Source organism: Equus caballus, chromosome 1, assembly GCF_041296265.1.
Source record: "Equus caballus isolate H_3958 breed thoroughbred chromosome 1, TB-T2T, whole genome shotgun sequence".
In the NCBI taxonomy this organism is placed as follows: domain Eukaryota; kingdom Metazoa; phylum Chordata; class Mammalia; order Perissodactyla; family Equidae; genus Equus; species Equus caballus.
The window spans coordinates 36,806,151-36,831,167 of NC_091684.1; the positions used below are offsets into that span (position 1 = coordinate 36,806,151).

The 25,017-nt window shown below is 38.5% G+C and overlaps 1 protein-coding gene across 18 annotated transcripts in view; it reads right to left on the reverse strand.

Moving 5' to 3' along the window:
* EXOC6 (exocyst complex component 6) overlaps positions 1-25,017 on the reverse strand; it is a 207,076-nt gene that overhangs the window by 57,716 nt on the left and 124,343 nt on the right. For all 18 annotated transcript variants that reach the window (XM_023642467.2, XM_023642473.2, XM_070261949.1 and 15 more), the window contains one exon: positions 7,813-7,992. In XM_023642467.2, coding sequence (XP_023498235.1) covers positions 7,813-7,992 — 180 coding nt within the window. The remainder of the gene's footprint in view (positions 1-7,812; positions 7,993-25,017) is intronic.

Sequence of the window (25,017 nt, forward strand, 5' to 3'; positions counted from 1 at the left end):
AAATAGAATGGAAAACAGGGAAAAGAATTTAAGATTTCTGGAACTGTGCCAACAACGCCTTATCTACAGAGTACAGGCAATTTCCATAATGAAAGAACCTTTCAGGGAGAGCTGAGGCTCCTGGTGTGGGTGGAAAGAGAGAGAGAAGCAAAGGAGGGAGAAAGGAAAGGAGGGGGGGAAAAGCCCTCCTCATTCTGGTATGATGTGGTAACAATGGAAAGAGAGGCAGAGAAGGCCATATAATTTGCGAAGCTCAGCGCAAAATGAAAATGTGGGGTCCTTGTTCAAAAATTATTAAGAATTTTAAGACCACAGTGCAGCACCAAACCAGACACAGGACACTTCTAAATCTGAGATCCTGTAGAATGGGACAGGTCGCACATGCATGAAGTTGGACCTGAAGAGAAGAAACCACAATCTCATGGCTAGCTCCATACCTGCTCACTCTAACGTGAAGAACCCTAGGCAAAATGCCCTCCAAATCTAAAAAAACTCCCAGTCAGATTCCTATTCAGCGGGAAAAGTCTATCAAAAAAATATGGTATTTATACAGTAGCAGATTAAACCTGTATCAGCTCTCCAGGCCTTCTTTGTTAAAAGAGAAGGAGCAAAATAAACAAACAAAAAATTCTATTCAAGGGTAACAGAGATAATTCAAGAAACAGGAAATACCTTTTTAAAAAAACCCTCTAGTACTCAGAGAGATTTGAAAGATAATAAATATATCCATTAAAAAAAGAGAGAGAACCATATTCTATGAGAAAGGAACAGAAAAAGAGATGTCATTCCTTAAGAAGATAATTAATAAAATATTCTATGAAAGAAAGGAAAAATAAAATTGAGAAAATCTCCCAAAACATAGAACAAAAAAAGAGAAAGACACAGGAAATGAAGAAAAGGATAAAAGACATAGAGTGACAATCTGGGATCTCTAACATTTAACTAACGAGAGTCTAGGAAAGAGAGAACAGAAAAATGGAGAGAACAAAACTACCTAAAAAATAATAGAAGAGAATTTCCCTGCACTGAATAAAGACACAAATTTTCTGAAAGAAAGGGGCCACTGAGTAAAGAGCTAAGTGAATGAAACAGCTTATATCTCCACACATTCCTGTGACATTTCAGAATATTAAGGATTAAAAAATAGATCCTAAAACCTGGATGCCAGAAGATAACAGAGGAATGCAATGCAAATTATCAGAGAAAAAGTTATTCAACCTAGAATTATATAACCATTGATATATAAACTATCAATCAAACATGAGGACAGAAAAAGATGTTTTAAGATATGCAAGGACTTAAATAGGAGGAAGTTTTTGAGGCAGTTTAGCAAAACTAACCAGTGAAGCAATAAAAATGTGCAGAATCCAGGAAACAGTTTCCAATCCTAGAGAGCAGAGAAGGAAAAGTCCCAGGTTAACAGTTGTGCAGCAATTCTAGCATTTCTGGAGAGCAACTGGTATGAATTAGAGACAAAGGCCTCTAGCTGTCAGAAGACAGATAAAGAACTAATAGAGCAAAGGGCAAGGAAGCTAATACCTTTATCTTACATAGAAGAGAATTAAGATACAGACTAAAGTAGAAGGAACAAATCTTATATAAAAGGAGCTATCTTATATAAAGAAACAATAGACAGAAGAAATAAAACACAATGTAACAACCAATGGAAGAAAAAAGGGGAATGTGAAGCCAGCACCTGAGGGTTACTGTAAATATTCATTAAGAACATGGTTACCCTTCAACTTTGTTCCCAACACAGACACAGAGGAAAAGAATTTAATCTAGTTAATTTGCTATTTTCTTATTTAACCTGAGGGCTGACTCAAGGGTCGCAAGGATTTATGAGGTTTTGCAGAAGAACAAGAATGCCTTTAAGGAAGTGACACCAACAGATAACAAGGCCCCAGCTGCCACTGAAGTCTGGTTGCCCAAGGGCTTATCAGGAGTGAAAGGAACACAGACTTCCCCTTTGTTTCTCTGGAACTCTACCTCCTAAGCCCCTTAATTCTGTAAAAAAAAAAAACCCTCTGCTTTCTTCTCTTGTTAAGTCAGATTTGAGAAAACCTACCCTCCCGCCTGCTGGTTTTGGCCAATTGGAATAAACCTTTCTCCACCTCCAAGCACCTGTCTCAGTGATTGGTTTATTGCACCAACCACAGGCAAAAGTAGTCTCTACTTTTTTATTAAGATAACCAACAGAAGAAATAAAAACATATGGTAAAAATGGTAGCCTGGGAGAGTGGGATTAGGGGTGGGGAAAGGGCAAGGAGAGAGGCTATTTTCCTCTTCTGGACTACTTGACTTATTACCATGTAGACATATCAACTGGAGTAAAAGTAAATTAAAACAAAACTTTTATTTTCAGCTCTATGAAATAAACACTAGCAAATTAATCCAGAGTTTGAATGATGTGTCTTCTTTCACAATGCTGGTTAATTGGATGAATCAAGCCTAGACTCTAAATCTCAAATTTTTCAATATAGTGCTGCATCTTCAGAAAAAAATTCTTAAGGAGATAATTATTTTAAGTTAGATATTATCAATTTCTGTCCAAATCATGTATCTTCATTTATTATTGGATATATATTTGTTTCTCACTTAAAGAAAGCATAATATGCTTTAAATTATTTATAGAAATATAAAATGCATATTAAAAATATTAGTGGCACCAGTATTTAATAGGGAAAGAGACTATGGCCCTAAGCATAAAGAATCCACAAAGCATACTAAGTTACCACATCAATAAAACACTACAGCCCCAAGCTAACAATTAAGCCAAGGGAAAAACTGTTTAAAGGAAACAACCTAAAAAGAAATACCTTAAAAGGGAACTAAGTAGATGGGGAAGCAGACACGGAATTTAAAGATCAAATAATATTTAGGACACGTCTCTGTCTTGAAAGTAGTTTCTACTATAATATTTTTAACTTTATTATTTAACATATACTCATTTATTTCTTGAGTTAATAAAAAGTAAACAATTTTTCCTCAACAACATGATTTTAAAAGCTATGGTATATTTAGTGCTGTGCTGGTAAATGCTTAACAACAATTCTCTGGGAAAAAAGCTTTGATTTGTAAGATTTATTGATGATTTCCATGGTCTAATGACTCCTAGGGCTACCAATGTGATGTCACTGAATGCACAGGTGGGGAGAGATGTGCACAACAGGCTCTCACAATACAGATTCCACAATATGAGTTTGAAGCCATTTTTTTCTCAGTAGGAAGGCATCTCTAATGTTAGAGTAAAAAATGTTGGAAGGAATGATTCTATTATTAAATGTTCTCTTTATGAACAGCTTTTCAGGCATCTATTCTATAAAGTGACATATACTTATAACCAAATAATGATTTTCTAAAAAATACCCAGTCGTATTAACATGAAATTAGAGAACCATATGCCAAAGATTAACTCATTATTCCTAAAAATCAGGTCTATTTACTGCTCGTCACACCACTTCTATTAATACAGAAAATCAAAAGTTACGCATATTTGAAAGCAAAAGGAAAATATATCTTTCTGGGAAGAAAACAGTTTTGATATTTACAATTCAGAGGAAACCAGAGTAGTCTATTTAACACCTCTAGAGCAGTAGCAAACCTAAGCAAAGAAGATTACGTTACAGTTAAAGATAAAACAATAGAGAACTCCTAGAAAGGAAGAAACATGAGCAAACTCATCACTCAAGATCTTCTGTTTACTTCTACTGTAAAAGATGACCATTAGTTAGCATAAACATTTGGATAAATTGGGTACCTTTTACAAATAAACACATGAAGAAATTAAAAACTCGTTATCATTACATATATCCCATAGCGGTTGTAAATCAATAAAATATCTTTATTGAAACAAACACATGATTAGCATTTATGAAGGAAGGAAATGTTAACTGTTCCTTCCAGAATCAGACCAGTGCTGAGTCTTCAGGTGGTACATTCACAGTAAACGTTACTGACTTTCATTTGGTAGTCATGAAGGATAACTAACTATGTTCAAGTTGCTCAATAATTTATTCTAATTATATACATGTAATGGTGAATGTTTAATGCTTTTTAAAATTCTTCTGGTTTTAAATTTTCTAGCTAATATAAAATTTTATTAAAAGAAACAGAAAGGTTGCTTAAGTGTCATAAATGCAGAGAAAAAGATGATTTGTAGTATACAAGCCAAAATGTTAACAGTGGTTCTCCTTTGACAAGATAACAGGTAATTTTTATTTCCTTCTATACTTAGCTATATTTTCTAATTGTAAAAAAAATTATTAGAAACAAAATAGGTCACTTATACATTTGAAATACCAAAAATTGCTGATTCCAAGAATACTAATTTGGGAATAAAAGAATATTTATTTCACATACTCATCAGACTTCACTTGCATTAACTAGCATCTGACCATTAGCCATTATAAGCAACGCACTCAAGTTATAATAATTATTCGAATAAATATGCTTTAGAGTGAATATCTTTCACAATTAATAAAGAAAACTTTTAATAGTTGTATAATGCAAAAGTATAGAACTCAAAGCTAAATAATAGTGAGCTAAAAATGTAGGTATAAATACAACAAGAAAAAAGTTAAAAGACAGTAAAATGAAACTAATACTATAAAGGGCCTTAAAACAATAACAGAGGAAAAAGGAGGAGAAAAGACGAAACTAACATTTATTAATAGTAACTACCTTATGCCAAGCACCCTGCTAGGCAACTTTTTTACACACTATTTTAATTTATCCTACGACAGTCCTATGGGAAAAATGGATTATGCCCATTTTTCAGAAAGTAAGAGGCTCAGTGACATTAAGCAACTTGTCAGGATTCCACAGCCAGTAAATTACTAATCTGAGCTTCTAAATGTAAGTCTTTCCAACTCTAGAATCCATCCTGTAGTCTCCTCACTTCAGCACCATGGCCCTCAAGAACAATAAAAGATAAAAGGGTTTAGCTCTAATTGAGTCATAAAAGTGCAAGTTCCCTTGAGGCAAATACTACATTTAGCAGGGCAGCTTAACATTTTGGGTGATGGGGAAATATCTGTCATTATTACAAATACTGCCTACGTAACTTAATGTTAATTCCTATGGCCAGTAGAGAGCCTGACTTCTCTGCTAGAGCACAGGGAAATGCAGATGATAGGAAATTTAATATGGAAAAAAGGGAGCTCCTTATTTTTCCATCCCCTGCACAGGCTTGCACTGGCTGACTCTTAAGAGAATCAGGTGAAGGAAGTAATATACCAATTCTCTCACTCATCCAACCCTAGAGATAAGAGGTATTTAAAGTTGACATTACTGGTGGTCCTCCAAAACCTACAGCTTTCTCCTGCTACCACAGTGTAGTAGAAAAGTGAAAATGGCAATGCTCTTTCCCTGGGCTCCCTCAAAATCATGATTATCCATCAACTGCTATTGTTCTCATACCCTTTGAGCAGAGAACAAAATTCTATTGGGTGGATTATAACTTTTCTGGAACCAATGGAACTTTTACTGGACAATGTGGTCAGCAACTGTACATGATGACTATCTTTGATTGAGAAAATATTCTTTTGCAGCAATGGTAGGGACTCACGAAAACTATGCAATAAAGCTAAGAGTGAAGCTTTTAAACTAAAAGAGTTCTCTCTTAGGTACTTTTTAGGGTTGTGGGGTGAGAGAGTTACCTATATCCCAGAGAATCTACTTCTGCGTCCAATAATCTACACTACTTGCCAATACTTGCACTGTTTGAAAGAGTGGCCCTTGCTTTCCCAGCTCCCATTGACTAGAACTCAGCACTGTTCCTGAACACTGCCAAAACCAAGGATACAGAACAGGGCCAAAAATAGCCCCACTACATAACTCCTCGTGTCTATAAGTGGGATAGCTAGTTCTGCTTAAGCTGACTGACTTGGGACTGAATGTGATAAATATCTTCTGAAGCTTCTTTGAGGGCTGAAGGAGTCCAGAACTGGCCTCTCTCTCTATTTGGGTCCAAGGGTAACCTGAAACTAAGGACTCCTTTTCAGTTTAAAACATTTAAATAAAAATGGTAGCTTATACAATGTCATATGCTGCTTAGAAAAACAATACATTTAATAACATTGCCTCTGTTATTTTGAAAGAAAACAATCTAGGTGAATATTTTATACAATTTCAAGGTTTCAGAGAATTAAGACACTAAACCATAATATAATCATCAACTCTAACTAAAGTTAACCAAAGTCAATAATTTAATACTTTTGCTTGGGAATTATGCTTTTAGTTCATCCCTTGAATAAGAATATACTGTGGTTAGGACCATTTTCTCTTTCTTAGTTGTGAAATATAATTTTCTTTATTTGGTCATACCCTATATTTATTGCTGAATTTGTTTGTTTGCATTGAATAAAAATTTATTTCCTTTGTAGAAAAACCACGTTAGATGACAAAAAATCCAAAATAGCACATGAAGACTCATCTAAAACTATATAAAATCATCATGATAGATCACCTGAGTGATCTAGTTAGGCCAGGAGTCTGTCACTCCCAATGACACCAGAGTATGTCCTATAAGAAAGCAGGATTTCCCTCCAGGTGTTGGTCTCCAGAGGTGAGGCATTTCCCCTAAACATTTCTAACATATTACCTCTTTTAATCCTACCCAAGTTATGCACAAAATTCCTACCATCATCTTGTGCCAACCCATGAAGCAGATATTGCAAAATAAAAACATAATGTGTGTGTATTTGTGTGCATGTGCATGCATGGACATGTGTTTATCCCTGAGGATTGCTTCTGGCTGGAAGCATGGAGATTTATACTGACAAGGTAAATTCAAATTAATTAAACAATTATTTAATGCATACTATATGAGGAGCACTTTTTAAGAAATTAGTTGATATAAAATTAAATCTATATTCAGGTTCTCTTTTGAACTCAAGGACAGCAGTTAGGAATATAATATCAACCCTAGCTAAGCTTCCAGAAGTTCTCTGGCACAGATTCACTATTAAAATCTCCTTAAGAAATTCTGCTATTCATTTTTTAGTAACACCTTCCTTCAACTATTCTAACTGGCTCCTTCATGGGGAAAGAGTAAAGAGAAGGACACTGTTTTGGTTTTTTTTTAAACAAGGGAGACAACTGGGGGCAGCTGGGAAGGCTCCAATTAAATACATTATATTTTGTGTTCAGCTTTATCTTGAGATAAAAAGGTCAATAAAATTTCTTCCTATTTGTTCAAAAATGACTCCATTCACATTTTAACAGCAGTTCTATTGTTTCTGAATATATCTAATGAGAGCATGTTCATCCCCCCATAATCTCTTTGGTCTTTGCATTCCTCATTTGAAGAATCCAATGTTTCAGCCTATTCACACCCAAATGTCCCTGCCATATCTTTTCTTTCCCTTAATATCTCATCAATAGATAAGATGTATATGACTATATATCAGAATAGAACAATGCCCCTTTTTACTTTTAATCTCTGGCCTAAAAATATTCAATAATTTCTTGGCCTTTTATAACTGGAAAAGCCATCGATTATACTGACTTTTATGAAAACTACTCCTATTAGAGTTTGTTTCTATTCAGGTCTACAGTGTCAATTTCAGAGTTTTGTTCTGGTTTTGGTGGGAAGAGAGTTGTAGTTATTTTGGTTAAAAAGTAAAATAAACGAAAACTTCAAACAACTGGCTAAGTTAAGATTCTTCAAAAATTGATTTATAACAATGGGAAAAAAATTGAAGCTGGGAAGTTGGTTTAAACAAGTAAACCTCAAACCAAAATGGAATTTTAAAAGATACTTTAGTAAGCAAAACTATAATACAATTTTTTGAAATTTTTTATACTTACAGGCAAATGAGTAAACACTTGAAAGATGCTTCTCAAAAAATTAATAAGATCCATTAAGTAACCACTAGCTCTTCCATCTGGCTCAGACATTGTCCAGTCATAATCAGCAAGCTGGACAAATTCATCAATTTTTTGATTAAGTTTGGTATAGATTTCTCCTTCTGCTGCATGTCGTGCATCCTGACAGGGGACAAAATAACAACAAAAAATAAGAAACAAATACAGAAGCAGATAAAACAAATTTTCTAAAAATTCTAAATTTTGTTTTAATTTTTCTTTGGTCTAATATTTTAGCCATTTATTTAAAGTCCAAGAAAACTGTTGGGTTTTTGGCTGGCAGTACTCTATGACTGGACATCACTTTTGTTCTTTCCAACCTCACTATCACCTTTTTTATCTCTACATGGGAGGATAATTTATGAGTTATTAACTCTGAATTGTTCTCACAGCTCTAAGAAAACCCTTAGGAGAAACAGAAGTGGAAAGAGAAATTGTCAAGAACTCAGAAGACCACCCCCATCTACCGACTCACTGAGGGAAATTAAACTGGACTACCACAGAAGAAATGGAACAGTTGCTGCAGTTTTGAGTTGAAGAAGCAAAAAAAAAAGTTAACTTCTCAGAAGAGAAGAAAAGAAATGAAGGAAGTAATGCAACAACAGTGGAGTAAGAATCTCCAAAACTCTCTCCTCCATAAAAGCAACAAGAAAAATTAGCAAAAATTGTCAAAAATCAACTTTTCCAGAACTCCGTAAATTAAGTGAAAACTTACAGCAATCCAGAGGCATTTAGTCATGAAAAACAGTTGAATCTTGGTAAGAAAACAAGCTTTGTGGCATTTTAATGTGCTCTATTTCCATTCTCCCCCCTCCTTCTGCTCCACAGCAACCTTCAAAATCAACATCCCACAACTGTGGTGAAAACTGGAGGCCTATCAGCCATCAAAGGGGGCAGAATGGGGTTGGAGCTCCTTCAAAGCCACATTCCCAGAGAATGATCATTATTTGACCTATCTGCTGGTTCCCTGGATGACCTCATTTGCAGGGACGTATTTATATGACCTAAATTAGGGTTTGTCCAGTGCAAAAAGCCTTTTCCCTGGTTGAAAACAATTAGAGGCAACTGTTTAACATCACAGATGCCTTAGGTGGCAGATAATAGGGCACACAATAGGCTAACCAAAAAGCTTAAAAGGAAAAACTGTGGAATGAGATGTCCATAAATTGCTTTGAAAAGCTTTGACATATTCCTGGAAATCTAGAAGGCTATACACATGTGCAGGGCTGTGTACATCCTCAGGAAGGACCTGAGAAGGCTCTAAGCTCTCGCTTATGACTGACCTTCAAGCTCTGTACAAGCAGGAAATGAAGGTTAAAGCACAGCTGTCACATGCCTGAGTGTTGATAGCCTGCCCCAATACACACACAGAGAGTCTCTCAGCAAAGACGGGGGATTTATTGGTTCCAGGCTTTTAAGGAAATCTGTGTCTAATCATTAGCTGGCCACTAAACTAACTAAGCAGAGACTTTAGTAGCCACACATAACAAAGAACACAGACTTTAGAGAATTAATTCAGAAAAGTTACAAAACAACCAACCAGCCAACCACCAGGAAAAAACAACAAACCTTGGTGAGAGATGAGAATCTGATTTCCAGAGTTGCCAGATTATATTATTTTAAATATCCAGTTTTCAAAAAAATTTACAAGTTGCACAAAGAAATAAGAAAGTAGGACCCATACATAGGGAAAAAAAGCACTCAAGAGAAATTGTCCCCAAGGAAGTCCCGACATTGGACTTACAAGACAAAGACTTTAAATAAGCTATTTAAAATATGTCCAAGGAACTAAAGTAAACCATGTCTAATGAACTAAAGGAAAATATGAGAACAATGCCTCACAAAATAGAAAATATAAAGAGACAGAATTTTTTTTAAAAAAAAAAGAAGAAGCAAATAGAAATTCTGCAGTTGGAAAGTACAATAAATGAAATGAAAAAATCACTACAGGGGATCAACAAAAAAAACTACAGGGATTTGAGCAGGCAGAAGACACAGAAGATCTGATCAACAATATAAACCAACTAGATCTAAGAGACATCTATAGAACACCCAACTCAACAACAGCAATCTATGCATTATTCTCAAGTGATCATGGAATGCTATCCAGAATAGAACATATGTTAGGCCATATAATAAGCCTTAAAAGGACTGAAATCATACAAAGTATGTTCTCTCACCACAATGGAATGAAATCAGAAATTAAGAACAGAAGGACATTTGAAAAATACACAAATATGTAGAAATTAAACAAGAGACTCAAATAAGTAACCAGTGAGTCAAAGAGGAAATCAAGATCGAAATCAGCAAATACTTTGAGATAAGTGAAGAAGAAAGCCCCACAATACCAAAATTTGCAATGAGAGCAGTGCTTAGAGAGAAATTTACAGCTACACATGCCTATATTATAAAAGAGGGAAGATCTCAAACCAATAACCTAAACTTCCACCTTAAGAAACTAAAAAAAGAAGAAATGATAGTTGTGGGTTCTCACTCTCTCAGACAGCAGCACTCTAAAAGAAGGGCATGAGAAATGTTGGGGGACTGAACACTCAGCATTGTGGCCTTTGGAACCAAGGCAAAAGATCTCCACACCTATGCTTTTCTTTTAAAGGATCACATAAACTTGCCACACACCACTGATTAAGAAGAGACCTAAGTATCACTTACCATTATTAGTCATATATTATATCTGAATACAAGTTAACCTAACATATCACTTGTATCATGCCTATGAATAAAATCACTATAAAGACACTGAGATGAGTAAAACAGCTCCCACCCTCAAGGATCTCACAATCCAGGAAGAGATACAATATTACAAAACATGACTAGTGCTATATTAGAGGTTTAACAAAGCATCTTCAGTAAACAAAGGAGGAAACAATTACTACAGTGTTCCCCCCCCAATCCATAGTTTCACCTTCCACTGTTTCAGTTACTCATGGTCAACCACAGTCTGAAAATATTAAATGGAAAATTCCAGAAAAAATTCATAAGTTTTAAATTGCACACCATTCTGAGTGGCATGATGAAATCTCACACCATCCTGCTCAAGATATGAATCATCCTTTTGTCCAGCACACCCACACTGTATAGGCCACCTTCCCGTTAGTCACCTAGTAGCCATCTTGGCTATCAGATCAACTGTCTTGGTATCAGGTTTGGAATAGGGTTCCATACCATTCAAGGTTTTAGGCATTCACTCAGGGTCTTGGAATGTATCCCCCTCGGATAAGAATAAACCACTGTACATTTTTTTGGTAAAAAGCTTTGTAGAGGGATGTCATTTGAGTTGTAACTTTAAAAAATATAATCAGGAACACTTACTTTGGTATTTTAGTTTGTGTGTCTTAAGAAATTTTCAAAAGAAGAACAATGTAAGAAAAAATAAACATGAACAATCAAAATGTATCATTTTCACATTTCAATGATTCTTTGGCTCCCTCTTCAATTTTCACAACGTCAAACTACTCCCTGCCACAATGGGCTGAAGAAAACCAACTACTGGCAAACACCTTTCCATTTGCATGCCTGCCTTCACAGTAGGATTGGAACAGGAATTCCAAGAAATATTTTTCTTCTCTCCACACTCAGAGGTCTAACACAAATTTGACGCAGACAATAAAAACTTTCAACGGTCTCTCTCCTCAACTACAGAACAAAGTAAACACTACTTTAGATAACACCGGAATTTAAGATAAGGTAATGTTATCACTGAAATTTTAATGAAGCATGAAATATGGCAGTAGCAAAATGAATTCTGACTCAAAATAAAGTTCCTTATAGCAACTTGAGCTATTAGTGTCACTCTATTAAAATTTCTAATGCAATGCAAATCTCCACAGAAAAATCTTAAGATTGAGAAGCTTAACAGTATTTATTAATAACACTATATCAACCACTATAAATTTGGCACTCTGAGTAACGTAGGTACAAAACATCCTCTAAACTGTAAGCCCCATTAAGACAGTTTTGTGTCTGTTTTTGTTCACTAATGTATCCCCAGCATAGAACAGTGCTCGCAACAGAGTAGGCAGTAGATTAGTACTTGTTAAAAAAATTAGAAACATCACTCCTGTCTTGAAGTTTATAATCTAGTTGGGACAGAAAAGTACGACAAATACAATAATCACAGAATGAATAAATATTAACAAATAATAATAATTAGTACATATTAGTAATTAGCATATATTAATAATAATTAATATTGACTACATGTACAGTAAAAGTGTAGTGAAAAAGTAGAGATCGTGTTGGGTTTGAAAGAGGGGTTGTCACTTGCTGTCACTTGCTGTTGTAAAGGAATTACTCCCAAAATCTTAGTGGCTTAAAATAACAAGCATTTTCTCACGCTCACAGGTTCTCTGGGTTAGGAATGCACACAGGGAGCAACGGGGATGCCTTTGCTCACTATATTTGGGACCTCCGCTGGGACGACTTGAAGGCTGGGCATGAGACTCAACAGCGGAGATCAGAATAACCTACAGGTTTCTTCCCTCACTTGTGTGGCATCTGGGATGGGCAGCCTCTCCATGCGGCTTGGCTTCCTCATAGCATGGTGGCTACAGAGTACCTGGACGTCTTACACGGCAGTTCAGGCATCCAAACACGTGTTTCATGCTCGGAATAAGCTGGAAACAACAGTGCCTTTTATGTCCCAGCCTCCAAAGTCTCACAGCATTATTTTCACTGTACTCTTCTGGTTAAAGCAGTCACAAGCCTGCCCAGATTCAAGGGGAGGGGACCCAGAGCCCCATTTCTCAATGAGAGAGGTGTCAAAAAATCTGTGGCCATTTTAACAATCCCACAATCCTGCTAATAATAAATAATGGAGAAATGGCCTATAAAGAATAAGTGCCCAGGGAGGAGAGAGCCAAGATGGCGCCGTGAGTAGTCCTCTTTGTCTCTCACCCTTCGAGTCTACAATTATTTGGACACTTATCGCTTGACAAAGGATATCCAGACAGCATCTCAGGACGTCTGAGACACCCACGCGACTATACATCGGAAGGCGGATGGATTTTCCTCCGGGAGGATGTGGAAATAGGTGAAAACTCTCCGACCCCGACGGGCAGCCTAGTACCCGCAAGCGGCTTTCTTCCAACGGGCGACCCCAGAGGATCCACGCACATCTAGGGCAGGAGCGAGAACACAACAGAGGAGCGACGGTGGAAACAGGTGACCAGAACCCTACCTAAACCCCCCGCAATTACTCCTAAACGCAGAGGGAAACTTTGGAGTTGCACACCTGAGCCCACGGGGAGAGTCTCTCCCCGCCATTGGCGGGGAGACCCAGCCTGGTGCTCGGGGCGCCCGGAGGGTCCCAGAGAGAAACACGGAGGGCACGGAGGTCTCCCAGCTGCCGTTGCCCGCCCCATGGGACTAGGGATTGCCGGAGATCTCGGAGAGGACCGGGGCTGGGGGAACTTTCAAAGGCCGGTTCGGCGACCCGGAGGGGAAGCACCGGAGCTCCGCCCGGGCAGCAGACAAAACTCTCTGTCTGCCATTAGCAGAGGGGCCACGCTGAGCATTCACGGCTCCGGGAGAGGCCCGGAGAGAATCCCAGAGGGCGGGGCGACCCCCAGCTGCCGTTGCCCGCCCCGTGGGGCTAGGGATTGCCAGAGATCTCGGAGAGGACCGGGGCGCGGGAACTTTCAAAGGCCAGTTCGGCGACCCGGAGGGGAAGCGCTGGAGCTCCGCCCGGGCAGCAGACAAAACTCTCTGTCTGCCATTAGCAGAGGGGCCACACCCAGCATTCAGGGCTCCCGGAAGAGGCCCGGACAGAAGCCCAGAGGGCGGGGCAACCCCCAGCTGCCGTTGCCCGCCCCGTGGGACTAGGGATTGCCGGAGATCTCGGAGAGGACCGGGGCTGGGGGAACTTTCAAAGGCCGGTTCGGCGACCCGGAGGGGACGTGCCGGAGCTCCGCCCGGGCAGCAGACAAAACTCTCTGTCTGCCGTTAGCAGAGGGGCCACGCTGAGCATTCACGGCTCCGGGAGAGGCCCGGAGAGAATCCCAGAGGGCGGGGCAACCCCCAGCTGCCGTTGCCCGCCCCGTGGGGCTAGGGATTGCCAGAGATCTCGGAGAGGATCGGAGAGGACCGGGGCGGGGGAACTTTCAAAGGCCGGTTCGGCGACCCGGAGGGGAAGCGCCGGAGCTCCGCCAGGCAGCAGACAAAACTCTCTGTCTGCCATTAGCAGAGGGGCCACGCCCAGCATTCAGGGCTCCCGGCAGAGGCCCGGACAGAAGCCCAGAGGGCGGGGCGACCCCCAGCTGCCGTTGCCCGCCCCGTGGGACTAGGGATTGCCGGAGATCTCGGAGAGGACCGGGGCTGGGGGAACTTTCAAAGGCCGGTTCGGCGACCCGGAGGGGAAGCGTTGGAGCTCCGCCCGGGTAGCAGACAAAACTCTCTGTGTGCCGTTAGCAGAGGGGCCACGCTGAGCAGTCACGGCTCCGGGAGAGGCCCGGAGAGAATCCCAGAGGGCGGGGCGACCCCCAGCTGCCGTTGCCCACCCCGTGAGGCTAGGGATTGCCGGAGATCTCGGAGAGGGCTGGGGCTGGAGAGAGTTCCAGAGACCCAGCTTAGTAGCCTAGGGGGAAACCCTACAGGCTCACAGCAGCCTTAGAGAAAGCCTCTGCACAGCACCAGTAGAAGGCACCCAGCCGCCAGCCACAAGGCTGGAAGACCCCAGGGCAAAAGCAGCATAGCTAGGTGTACTAACCACAGACTGTAGAAGATGCCAATAGCTCTCCTGCGACCCATAGAGGACAAGTGAGATTTGGTGGGTGCCGACAGCAACGGAGCGACAAATATAAGTGATCCCACCCCTGGCCGCTGGAAAAGCCCATAACACCGTTGCAGACCCCAAGGAGAGAGCGCATCTAGGTGGGCAACAACAGTAGGCACCTGCAGCCTGAAGCCCCCCTGTGACGGCCCCCACGGCAGAGGAGGGAATCCAAAGGGCCACTGTGGCTACGAAGAGGGGCCCAGGCCCAGTTAGCAACTATGGACAGGGTTCCTGGTTGGTGAAGTATAAACAGCTGCTCCCCCCACCGCAGCAGCTGAAACAAGTGAAAGGAGCAACTAAACTCTATCTCCATGCGGAGGCACAAATCAACATCATCAAGCAATATGAAAAAATACATTAAATCTCCAGAACAGAAAGAAAGTAACAAATACACAGAAAACAATCCCAAAGAAAATGAGATATATAACCTAAATGATGATGACTTCAAAACAGCCATCATTAGGATTCTCAATGAGTTAAGAGAGAATTCTGACCGACAACTCAACGAGTTCAGGAGCTATGTCACAAAAGAGTTTGATACGATAAAGAAGAACCAAACAGAAATATTGGAAATGAAGAACACAATAGAGGAGATTAAGAAAAATCTAGATGCTATGAACAGTAGGGCCGATAATATGGAGGAAAGAATTAGCAATTTGGAAGATGGCAATATAGAATTGTTGCAGGCAGAGGAGGAGAGAGAAGCAAGACTTAAAAGAAATGAAGAAACTCTCCGAGAATTATCAGACACAATTAGGAGATGCAACGTAAGGATTATAGGTATACCAGAGGGAGAAGAGAAGGAGAAAGGGGCAGAAAACCTATTCAAAGAAATAATGGCTGAGAACTTCCCAAATCTGGTGAGGGAGATGGATCTTCAGGTGACAGAAGCCAATAGATCTCCAAACTTTATCAATGCAAGAAGACCAACTCCACGGCATATAGTAGTGAAGCTAGCAAAAGTCAACGACAAGGAGAAAATATTAAGGACAGCCAGGCTAAAGAAACTAACCTACAAAGGAACCCCCATCAGGCTATCAGCAGATTTCTCAGCAGAAACTTTACAGGCTAGAAGAGAGTGGAATGATATATTCAAAAATCTGAAGGACAAAAATCTACAGCCGAGAATTCTCTACCCAGCGAAAATATCCTTCAAATACGATGGAGAAATAAAAACTTTCCCAGATAAACAAAAATTAAGGGAGTTCATTGCCACAAAACCTCCTCTTCAGGAAATCCTCAGGAAAACCCTCATTCCTGAAAAATCCAAAAAAGGAAAGGGGCTACAAAACCAAGAGCAGAGGAGATAAGTAGGACAACAACAGAGAGTAGCAGCTCTACATCAGAACAGATTAAACCATGGGACGAGAAACAAAGGAAACTGAAGAAAACCGGAAAACAAGACACAAAATGGTAGTGGTAGGCCCCCACGTCTCAATAATCACTCTAAATGTAAATGGATTGAACTCCCCAATCAAAAGACACAGAGTGGCAGGATGGATCAAAGAACAAGATCCAACAATATGCTGCCTCCAGGAAACACACCTCAGCCCCAAAGACAAACACAGACTCAGAGTGAAGGGATGGAGAACAATACTCCAAGCTAATAATGAACAAAAGAAAGCAGGTGTCGCTATACTAATATCAGACAAGGTAGATTTCAAAACAAAACAGATAAAGAAAGATAAAGAGGGACAGTATATAATGATAAAAGGGACTCTCCACCAAGAAGACATAACACTTATAAATATATACGCACCCAACACAGGAGCACCAAAATTTGTAAAGCAACTCTTAATAGAACTAAAAGAAGACATCAACAACAATACAATAATAGTAGGGGACCTCAACACACCATTAACACCAATGGACAGAACATCCAGACAGAAAATCAACAAGGAAATAATAGAATTAAATGAAAAATTAGACCAGATGGACTTAATAGATATATATAGAACACTTCATCCAAAAACAGCAGGTTACACATTCTTCTCAAGTGCACATGGAACATTCTCAAGGATTGACCATATTTTGGGAACCAAAGCAAACATCAATAAATACAAGAGAGTTGAAATAATATCAAGCATCTTTTCTGATCATAATGCTATTAAACTAGAAATCAACTACAAGAAAAAAGCAGAGAAAGGTGCAAAAATGTGGAGACTAAACAACACGCTTCTCAACAAACAATGGATCATTGAGGAAATTAAAGAAGAAATCAAATATTATCTGGAGACAAATGAAAATGAGAACACGACATACCAAATCATTTGGGATGCAGCAAAAGCAGTCCTAAGAGGGAAATTCATCGCAATACAGGCTAACCTCACTAAACAAGAAAAAGCTCACGTAAGCAACCTCAAACGACACCTAACAGAACTAGAAAAAGAAGAACAAACAAAGCCCAGAGTCAGTAGAAGGAGGGAAATAATAAAAATAAGAGCAGAAATAAACGATATTGAAACAAAAAAGACAATAGAAAGGATCAATGAAACAAAGAGTTGGTTCTTCGAAAGAATTAACAAAATTGACAAACCCCTAGCCAGACTCACCAAGAAAAGAAGAGAGAAATCGCAAATTAATAAAATCAGGAATGACAGAGGAGAAATCACAACAGATACCAATGAAATACAAGAAATCATAAGAGAATACTATGAAAAACTATATGCCAACAAATTGAACAACCTGGAAGAAATGGACAAATTCCTAGACTCCTACAATCTCCCCAAACTGAATCAGGAAGAAATGGAGAATCTGAATAGACCAATCACAAGTAAGGAAATAGAAACGGTAATCAAAAACCTCCCAAAAACAAGAGTCCAGGACCAGACGGCTTCTCTGGAGAATTCTACCAAACATTCAAAGAAGACTTAGTACCTATTCTCCTCAAACTGTTCCAGAAAATTGAGAAAGATGGAGAACTCCCTAACACATTCTATGAAGCCAACATCACTCTGATCCCCAAACCTGACAAGGACAACACAAAGAAGGAGAACTACAGGCCGATATCACTGATGAACATAGATGCAAAAATCCTCAACAAAATTTTGGCAAACCAATTACAGCAATACATCAAAAAGATTATACACCATGATCAAGTGGGATTTATACCAGGGACACAGGGATGGTTCAACATCCGCAAGTCAATCAACGTGATACACTACATCAACAAAATGAAAAACAAAAACCACATGATCATCTCAATAGATGCAGAGAAAGCATTCGACAAGATCCAACACCCATTTATGATAAAAACCCTCAGTAAAATGGGCATAGAAGGAAAGTACCTCAACATAATAAAGGCCATATATGATAGACCCACAGCCAACATCATACTCAATGGACAAAAGCTGAAAGCCATCCCTCTGAGGACAGGAACAAGACAAGGGTGCCCACTTTCACCACTCCTATTCAACATAGTACTGGAGGTGCTGGCCAGAGCAATTCGGCAGGAAAAAGAAATAAAAGGAATCCAAATAGGTAACGAAGAAGTAAAACTCTCGTTGTTTGCAGACGACATGATCTTATACATAGAAAACCCCAAAGAATCCACAGAAAAACTATTAGAAATAATCAACAACTACAGCAAAGTAGCAGGGTATAAAATTAACGTGCATAAATCAGTAGCATTTCTATACACTAACAATAAACTAACAGAAAAAGAACTCAAGAACTCTATCCCATTCACAATCGCAACGAAAAGAATAAAATACCTTGGGATAAACTTAACCAAGGAAGTGAAGGATCTATACAATGAAAACTACAAGACTTTCTTGAAAGAAATAGGCGATGACATAAAGAGATGGAAAAACATTCCTTGTACATGGATTGGAAGAATAAACATAGTTAAAATGTCCATACTACCTAAAGCAATATACAGATTCAATGCTATCCCAATCAGAATCCCAAGAACATTCTTCACAGAAATTGAACAAACAATCCTAAAATTCATATGGGGGAACAAAAGACGGCGAATTGCTAAAGCAATCCTGAGCAAGAAAAACAAAGCCGGCAGAATCACAATCCCCGATTTCAAAACATACTACAAAGCTACAGTGATCAAAACAGCATGGTACTGGTACAAAAACAGGTCCACAGATCAATGGAACAGAATTGAAAGCCCAGAGATAAAACCACACATCTATGGACAGCTAATCTTCGACAAAGGAGCAGAGGGCCTACAATGGAGAAAAGAAAGTCTCTTCAACAAATGGTGCTGGGAAAACTGGACAGCCACATGCAAAAGATTGAAAATTGACCATTCTTTTTCACCACACACCAAAATAAACTCAAAATGGATCAAAGACCTAAAGATTAGGCCTGAGACAATAAGTCTTTTGGAAGAGAATATAGGCAGTACACTCTTTGACATCAGTTTCAAAAGAATCTTTTCGGACACTGTAACTCCTCAGTTGAGGGAAACAATAGAAAGAATAAACAAATGGGACTTCATCAGACTAAAGAGCTTCTTCAAGGCAAGGGAAAACAGGATTGAAACAAAAAAACAGCTCACTAATTGGGAAAAAATATTTACAAGCCACTTATCCGACAAAGGGTTAATCTCCATAATATACAAAGAACTCACACTGCTTAACAACAAAAAAACAAACAACCCGATCAAAAAATGGGCAGAGGACATGAACAGACATTTCTCAAAAGAAGATATGAATATGGCCAATAGACACATGAAAAGATGTTCATCATCGCTAATCATCAGGGAAATGCAAATCAAAACTACACTAAGATATCACCTTACCCCCGTTAGATTGGCAAAAACATCCAAAACCAAGAACGACAAATGTTGGAGAGGTTGTGGAGAAAGAGGAACCCTCATACACTGTTGGTGGGAATGCAAACTGGTACAGCCACTATGGAAAACAGTATGGAGATTTCTCAAAAAGTTAAAAATAGAAATACCCTATGACCCAGCCATCCCATTACTGGGTATCTATCCTAAGAACCTGATAACAGATATCTCAAGAGTCCGTTGCACCCCTATGTTCATCGCAGCATTATTTACAATAGCCAAGACGTGGAACCAGCCTACATGCCCAGAAACTGATGACTGGATAAAGAAGATGTGGTATATATACACAATGGAATACTACTCAGCCATAAAAAAAGACGAAATTGGCCCATTCACAACAACGTGCATGGACCTCGAGGGCATTATGTTAAGCGAAATAAGTCAGTCAGAGAAAGACGATCTCTATATGACTCCACTCATAGGTGGAAATTAGTATATTGAGAAGGAGATCTGATCGGTGGTTACCAGGGAAAAGGGGGGGTGGGGGGAGGGTACGGAGGGGGAAGTGGTGTACCCACAACATGACTAACAAAAATGTACAACTGAAATCTCACAAGCTTGTAATCTATCATAACATTAATAAAAAAAAAAAAAAAAAAAGAATAAGTGCCCAGGGTTGAGAAAATGGGAAGGGGTTTGATTTCCACTATTTTACTTATCTTTATATCCTGAGCAAATTACTTAACTTTTGTAAATCCTAGTTTTCTCATTTATGAAAACAGAATCATCATCACTATCTCAGAGGGCTGTTTAGAACATTAGATATGCTTCTGTAATTAAAGTATCTAACAGTACCTGGCACCCAGTTAGGTGCTCAAAAAATGTTAGCTTCCTTAAACCTACTAGTGTGGGGTACCTAACAATGCTCAATAAATGTTTATTAAGTGAATTGTATGAGGACAATTAGTATATTAGAATCCCAAGCCATCCAAATTGCCCAAGCTGGCTTAACTTACTGTAGTTATTTGCACGTGAGGGAGAAAAACATTGGGTATTAAACATTCACAGAATGATTTTTTTCAAGATGAAACAGTACTGAAATGGAAAAGGGGGTCATGTTTAATGTGCATTAGTCATAACAGTAATATATATCTCTCTTTAACCTTCCTAACAGCATTAGGGGCAGGTACCCAAGCTGGTAAATGCTTATGGCCTACAGAACTACACCATAACACACCCTACTAATATCACTTATATACCAATTTCTCAAAGCAATATAAAAATGTTTATTTACCACATTGCATTTTGCCCTAGTGTTCATCATCAGACCCCTCTATTTCATGTCTCACCACCTTTACTGAATCTAAGGAAATTAATATGGATTACTACAGAATTGAAGCTGGACTGCAATTCCAGAAGGAAGCTGGATAAGGGAAGCCTAAAGCTCAGAACTGTATAATGATCCCATAATACTCAACCCACTTCCTTTCTATCACCAGGCAAAGACAATTCGGAGTCTGACTGCTCCTATCCTCTATTACATTTCTTATCTGCACTCAGACTGCTCTATATGATTTCTCTTGCTTTTCTGAGCTGCCTCTAGTGTAGGCAGGAAGGGAAAGAGATGCCTAACAAAATTTTAAAAACCAGTATCAAAAGACTCCTCTCTTCCAAACTCACAGTGCTAAAGTACTTGGTGAAATTTTAGATTTGTTAAAAAATGGCTATTCTTTTAAGATCCTAATATAAATTCACCTTTAAAATCAACATTACATTTAATTCTTTTTACTATATAGAATTTTATTAAAATAAAATAAAGATGTTATTTCACATTTTCCTGGATTTTTTTAAAGCACTATGGAACACTTAAAACATTAACCAAAAGTTGCAATGGGGAGAGGGACCAAATATCTAGAAATTTTGAAGTCATGAGTGAAAACAAACACTGTATTTATCTAAGGAGAGAAAAATAATAAAAATGACGATGATAAAATCATTCACATTATAGTCAAATGAAGTCATTATAATTATATGCTTTCTGGATAAAGTGATTCAAAAACCACTAATTTTCTGAAAAAGAATTAAGCAAAAATAAAGGAAAAAACAAAAATTTATTACTTTTTTTGTTACTATAGAGAACTTTGCTAATTAATCTACTTTTCTGAGGTGATACCAAGAACAGGTTCCACTTTTCCTATAAGCCATCCAGGTTAAGAGAGCTTTTCTCAACATGTTAAAGTGAAATTTTGAGGAGAGGGTATTTTATATTTTTTAAAGTTTATTAATGTTTTCCACAGGCTATAATAGCAAACAAAGACTTTTAAGGAAGTCGGTGGCTGTGCTGTGTGAAAGAAAAACTTCAGACAGCAGTTCTAGGCAGGAACAAAGTCAATAATCTAAAGGATTTGGCTAATGACTAAGGAGCCTGCTTATTCTATAATCCACAGTAACATAATCATGAGAAAACAGACGCAGGACGGCCCGAACTGACTCACTACAGTTTATTTTTTTAAAAATAGGAGCAAGGAAAGAAAGATACAAAAATTTTTCATTGTAACTTACCCTGTAATTATACACAAGGATACACTGAATTATTTGGTAAGACATTTTTTTAAAAAGGTTACCGATTGTAATTTAGAGACTGTTAAGAAAATTAGTGTGGCCTTCTGGAGAGTTCTACTACTGCAGTTGAAACCAAAATACTCTCAATCCTATGACCTCAGCAGAAAGTCAGGGACATATCAACTAACCTCTAAATTAAATTTTAAAAGATTCAGCTTATAAACAAAGCTATAATTCCTTTGCTTGTTGAAGAAACAGTGCCCTCTGGAGGCAGAAATGTATCTAGCATATTTGAGAACTATTTCTTATTTCAATAAATAAGCATTAAATGATAGCATACTATCAGTGGTTTGCAAGCACAGGTGTGCAACAGAGGAACTTTTTCTAAACATACACAGGCACAAACTCCACCCTAGACCTCCTGCACCATAAGCATGTGTGCTTCAAATAAAAGTTAAGTAATAATAGCTAAAAATTTTAGTAAACATCTATGATTTACTATCATCCATTCCGCCTTCTTGGAACAGTGCCCAAATATATTATGGAAAATCACTCTGCCCCAATTCACAGCTCTATTTGGTCTGGATGGGACTGAAAGTATACCTAGCTGTAAGGATGGATTCTGATGAGTTTAAGTCAAGTAGTAATTACACCGCTCTTACCCACAGAGTTCCACAGCAGTCAGTGAAGGGATACGCTCTCTCTTCCTTTAGATGATGGGGCACGAGGATATGAAGTTTGGAACTGCGACCTGGCAGCCATTTTACTCCAGAAGGAGAGAGTCTACAGCTGCTGGGCTATCTATGTGCAGTCTGAAGATTAAGCCAAAACTGCACAAAGCAGAGTTGAAAGATGGAAGGAATCTGGGTCTTTGGTGACATCTCCTGAGCAGCTGGCTTCAGCCTCACATGAAAACTGCCCTATTTTTGGACTTCACAGTCATACTGGTTAATAGTTTCCCTTTACTATTTAAGACAGTTTGAGTTGGGTTTTCTGTCAATTGTGTTAATAGACCTGGTTAATGTAAGTACCTTATTTGAAACATTTTACTGAACATTCTAGGAGAAAAAAAGGTTACATTTAATATTACTCACTTGGAGCAAGGGGAACACTTCTATGACATTTTTCTGAGCCTTAAAAATCTAAGCAGGAGATGAAGTTGGAACTGTAAAAACAATGTTATCCTCCCTGGCTAATTGCTTCCTGCTCTAATTCAAGAAATGATGCTCCAATAATCTATGATCCTGATCTGGAAATTTCTAAATGTTGGTAGCATATAGCATCCAACTCATTAGCCAATGTCCCTAATGACACTACAGACAGAGGGGAAAAAAGTAGATAAGACCAAACTTTGAAAACTATAATTAGTTATGATGGGGGAAGGGGTGTGATAGGAGCAGTTAAAAAGAAATATACCAGGGCCAGCCCCGTGGTGAAGTGGTTAAGTTCACACAGTCCACTTCAGTAGTCCTGGGCTCACAAGTTCAGATCCTGGGCATGGACCTGCACACTGCTCATCGAGCCATGCTGTGGCAGTATCCCACATACAAAATAGAGGAAGACGAGCACAGACGTTAGCTGAGCAACAATCTTCCTCAAGCAAAAAGAGGAAAGCTGGCAATGGATCTTAGCTCAGGGCCAATCTTCCTCACCAAAAAGAAAACAGAAATATATCTAAGATAACTCTAGATTTTCCAGGAAAGGAGGAAAGAAAAATGATGGTACCATCATAAAAAATTACATACACAGAGAGAAGAGCCAATTAAAGAAATTACGGGTTTTTAATTTAGATATTTTAGCTGTCAGTGTAACAATCAAGGGAAGTTGTTCTGTTCTATTTGGTAGCTAAAATCAATCAAAAAATTAAAAAATGACTTGCTTGCTGATGCTTCAAATTAATTTAGTGGAATGGCTACTTTTCAACAGGTTTTTTCATTATACCATATTACTGTGATTTTTAAAAAAAAGTCGTAGGTTTTAGGATTTGTATTGTATCTTATACACGTGCAAATCATATTTTACCACTTCATCAGTAACACTCTGGATTAAACAAAGCTCAAGATCTGCTCCACAATGTACTAAGAAGTCAAATGTAAAAAGCCAAGGAAAGCTTATATTAATTAGAAGACCTGAAGTTTTTATAAAGTTCTACAAATCTCATTAAAGGATTTTTCTTTATAAAGAACACAGTCAAGACGGAGTATAAATCAGGGATGCATAATCTCATAGTTCTGAAGCCAGCATGTCACAAACAGTATACTAAATGTTCCCTTAGAGATACAGGTTACTGTAGGAGTCATACTTAACTATAGCAAAACAATTTTCATGGGGCAAATTCAAAGCACTTCTTCGTCTAACTAGAGTTAGATAATGCAAGCTGAAGTACCACACAGAAAGCTAGGGCCTAGATGAGAGAGAAAGAAGCTGAAGACAGAAATGTAAGGAACTTGACACCAACTGCTTTTACAAAGAATTATATTTTTTCCCAGAATAAACATTCAAAACACATGTAAACCATACGATTTTTAAACAAAATATACATACTTATTAATACAGAATGAATAAATATGATTTTATCTTCCTTCTTCTGGGTCTTTGCATTTGAGGTTCAGGATCTCTGAACTTTCTGATCTGGAGCTTTCTAGCTTCTGTGAATGGGTTTATACTAGTTCCTCCCTTTCCTCATCTCTGCCAATTGCAATCCTACCCATGCTCCAAATGGGTGCAAATACCCAAATGCCTTCAGGGTCCAGGCAGGTAACATGAATGAGTATGGCAGGCAGGATGATTACAGAGCATGAGTCTCTTCTAAAGGAATTCAAATGCAAAAAGCTACAAAACCAAATCAAACATGTCTAGAGGATCAAATTTATCTATTTATTAACTATAGTTATTTGTTTGTAGTTACCTGCCCTTTTAGATTAAAAGATTCTAGTAGTTAAGAACCATTCCACATCTTCTCCTCAGCAACTAGCACAGCACAATAGAGATATATTTTTGCTCAATAAACATCATTTAACATATCCTCCAGGCCCAAACTATCAGTTTA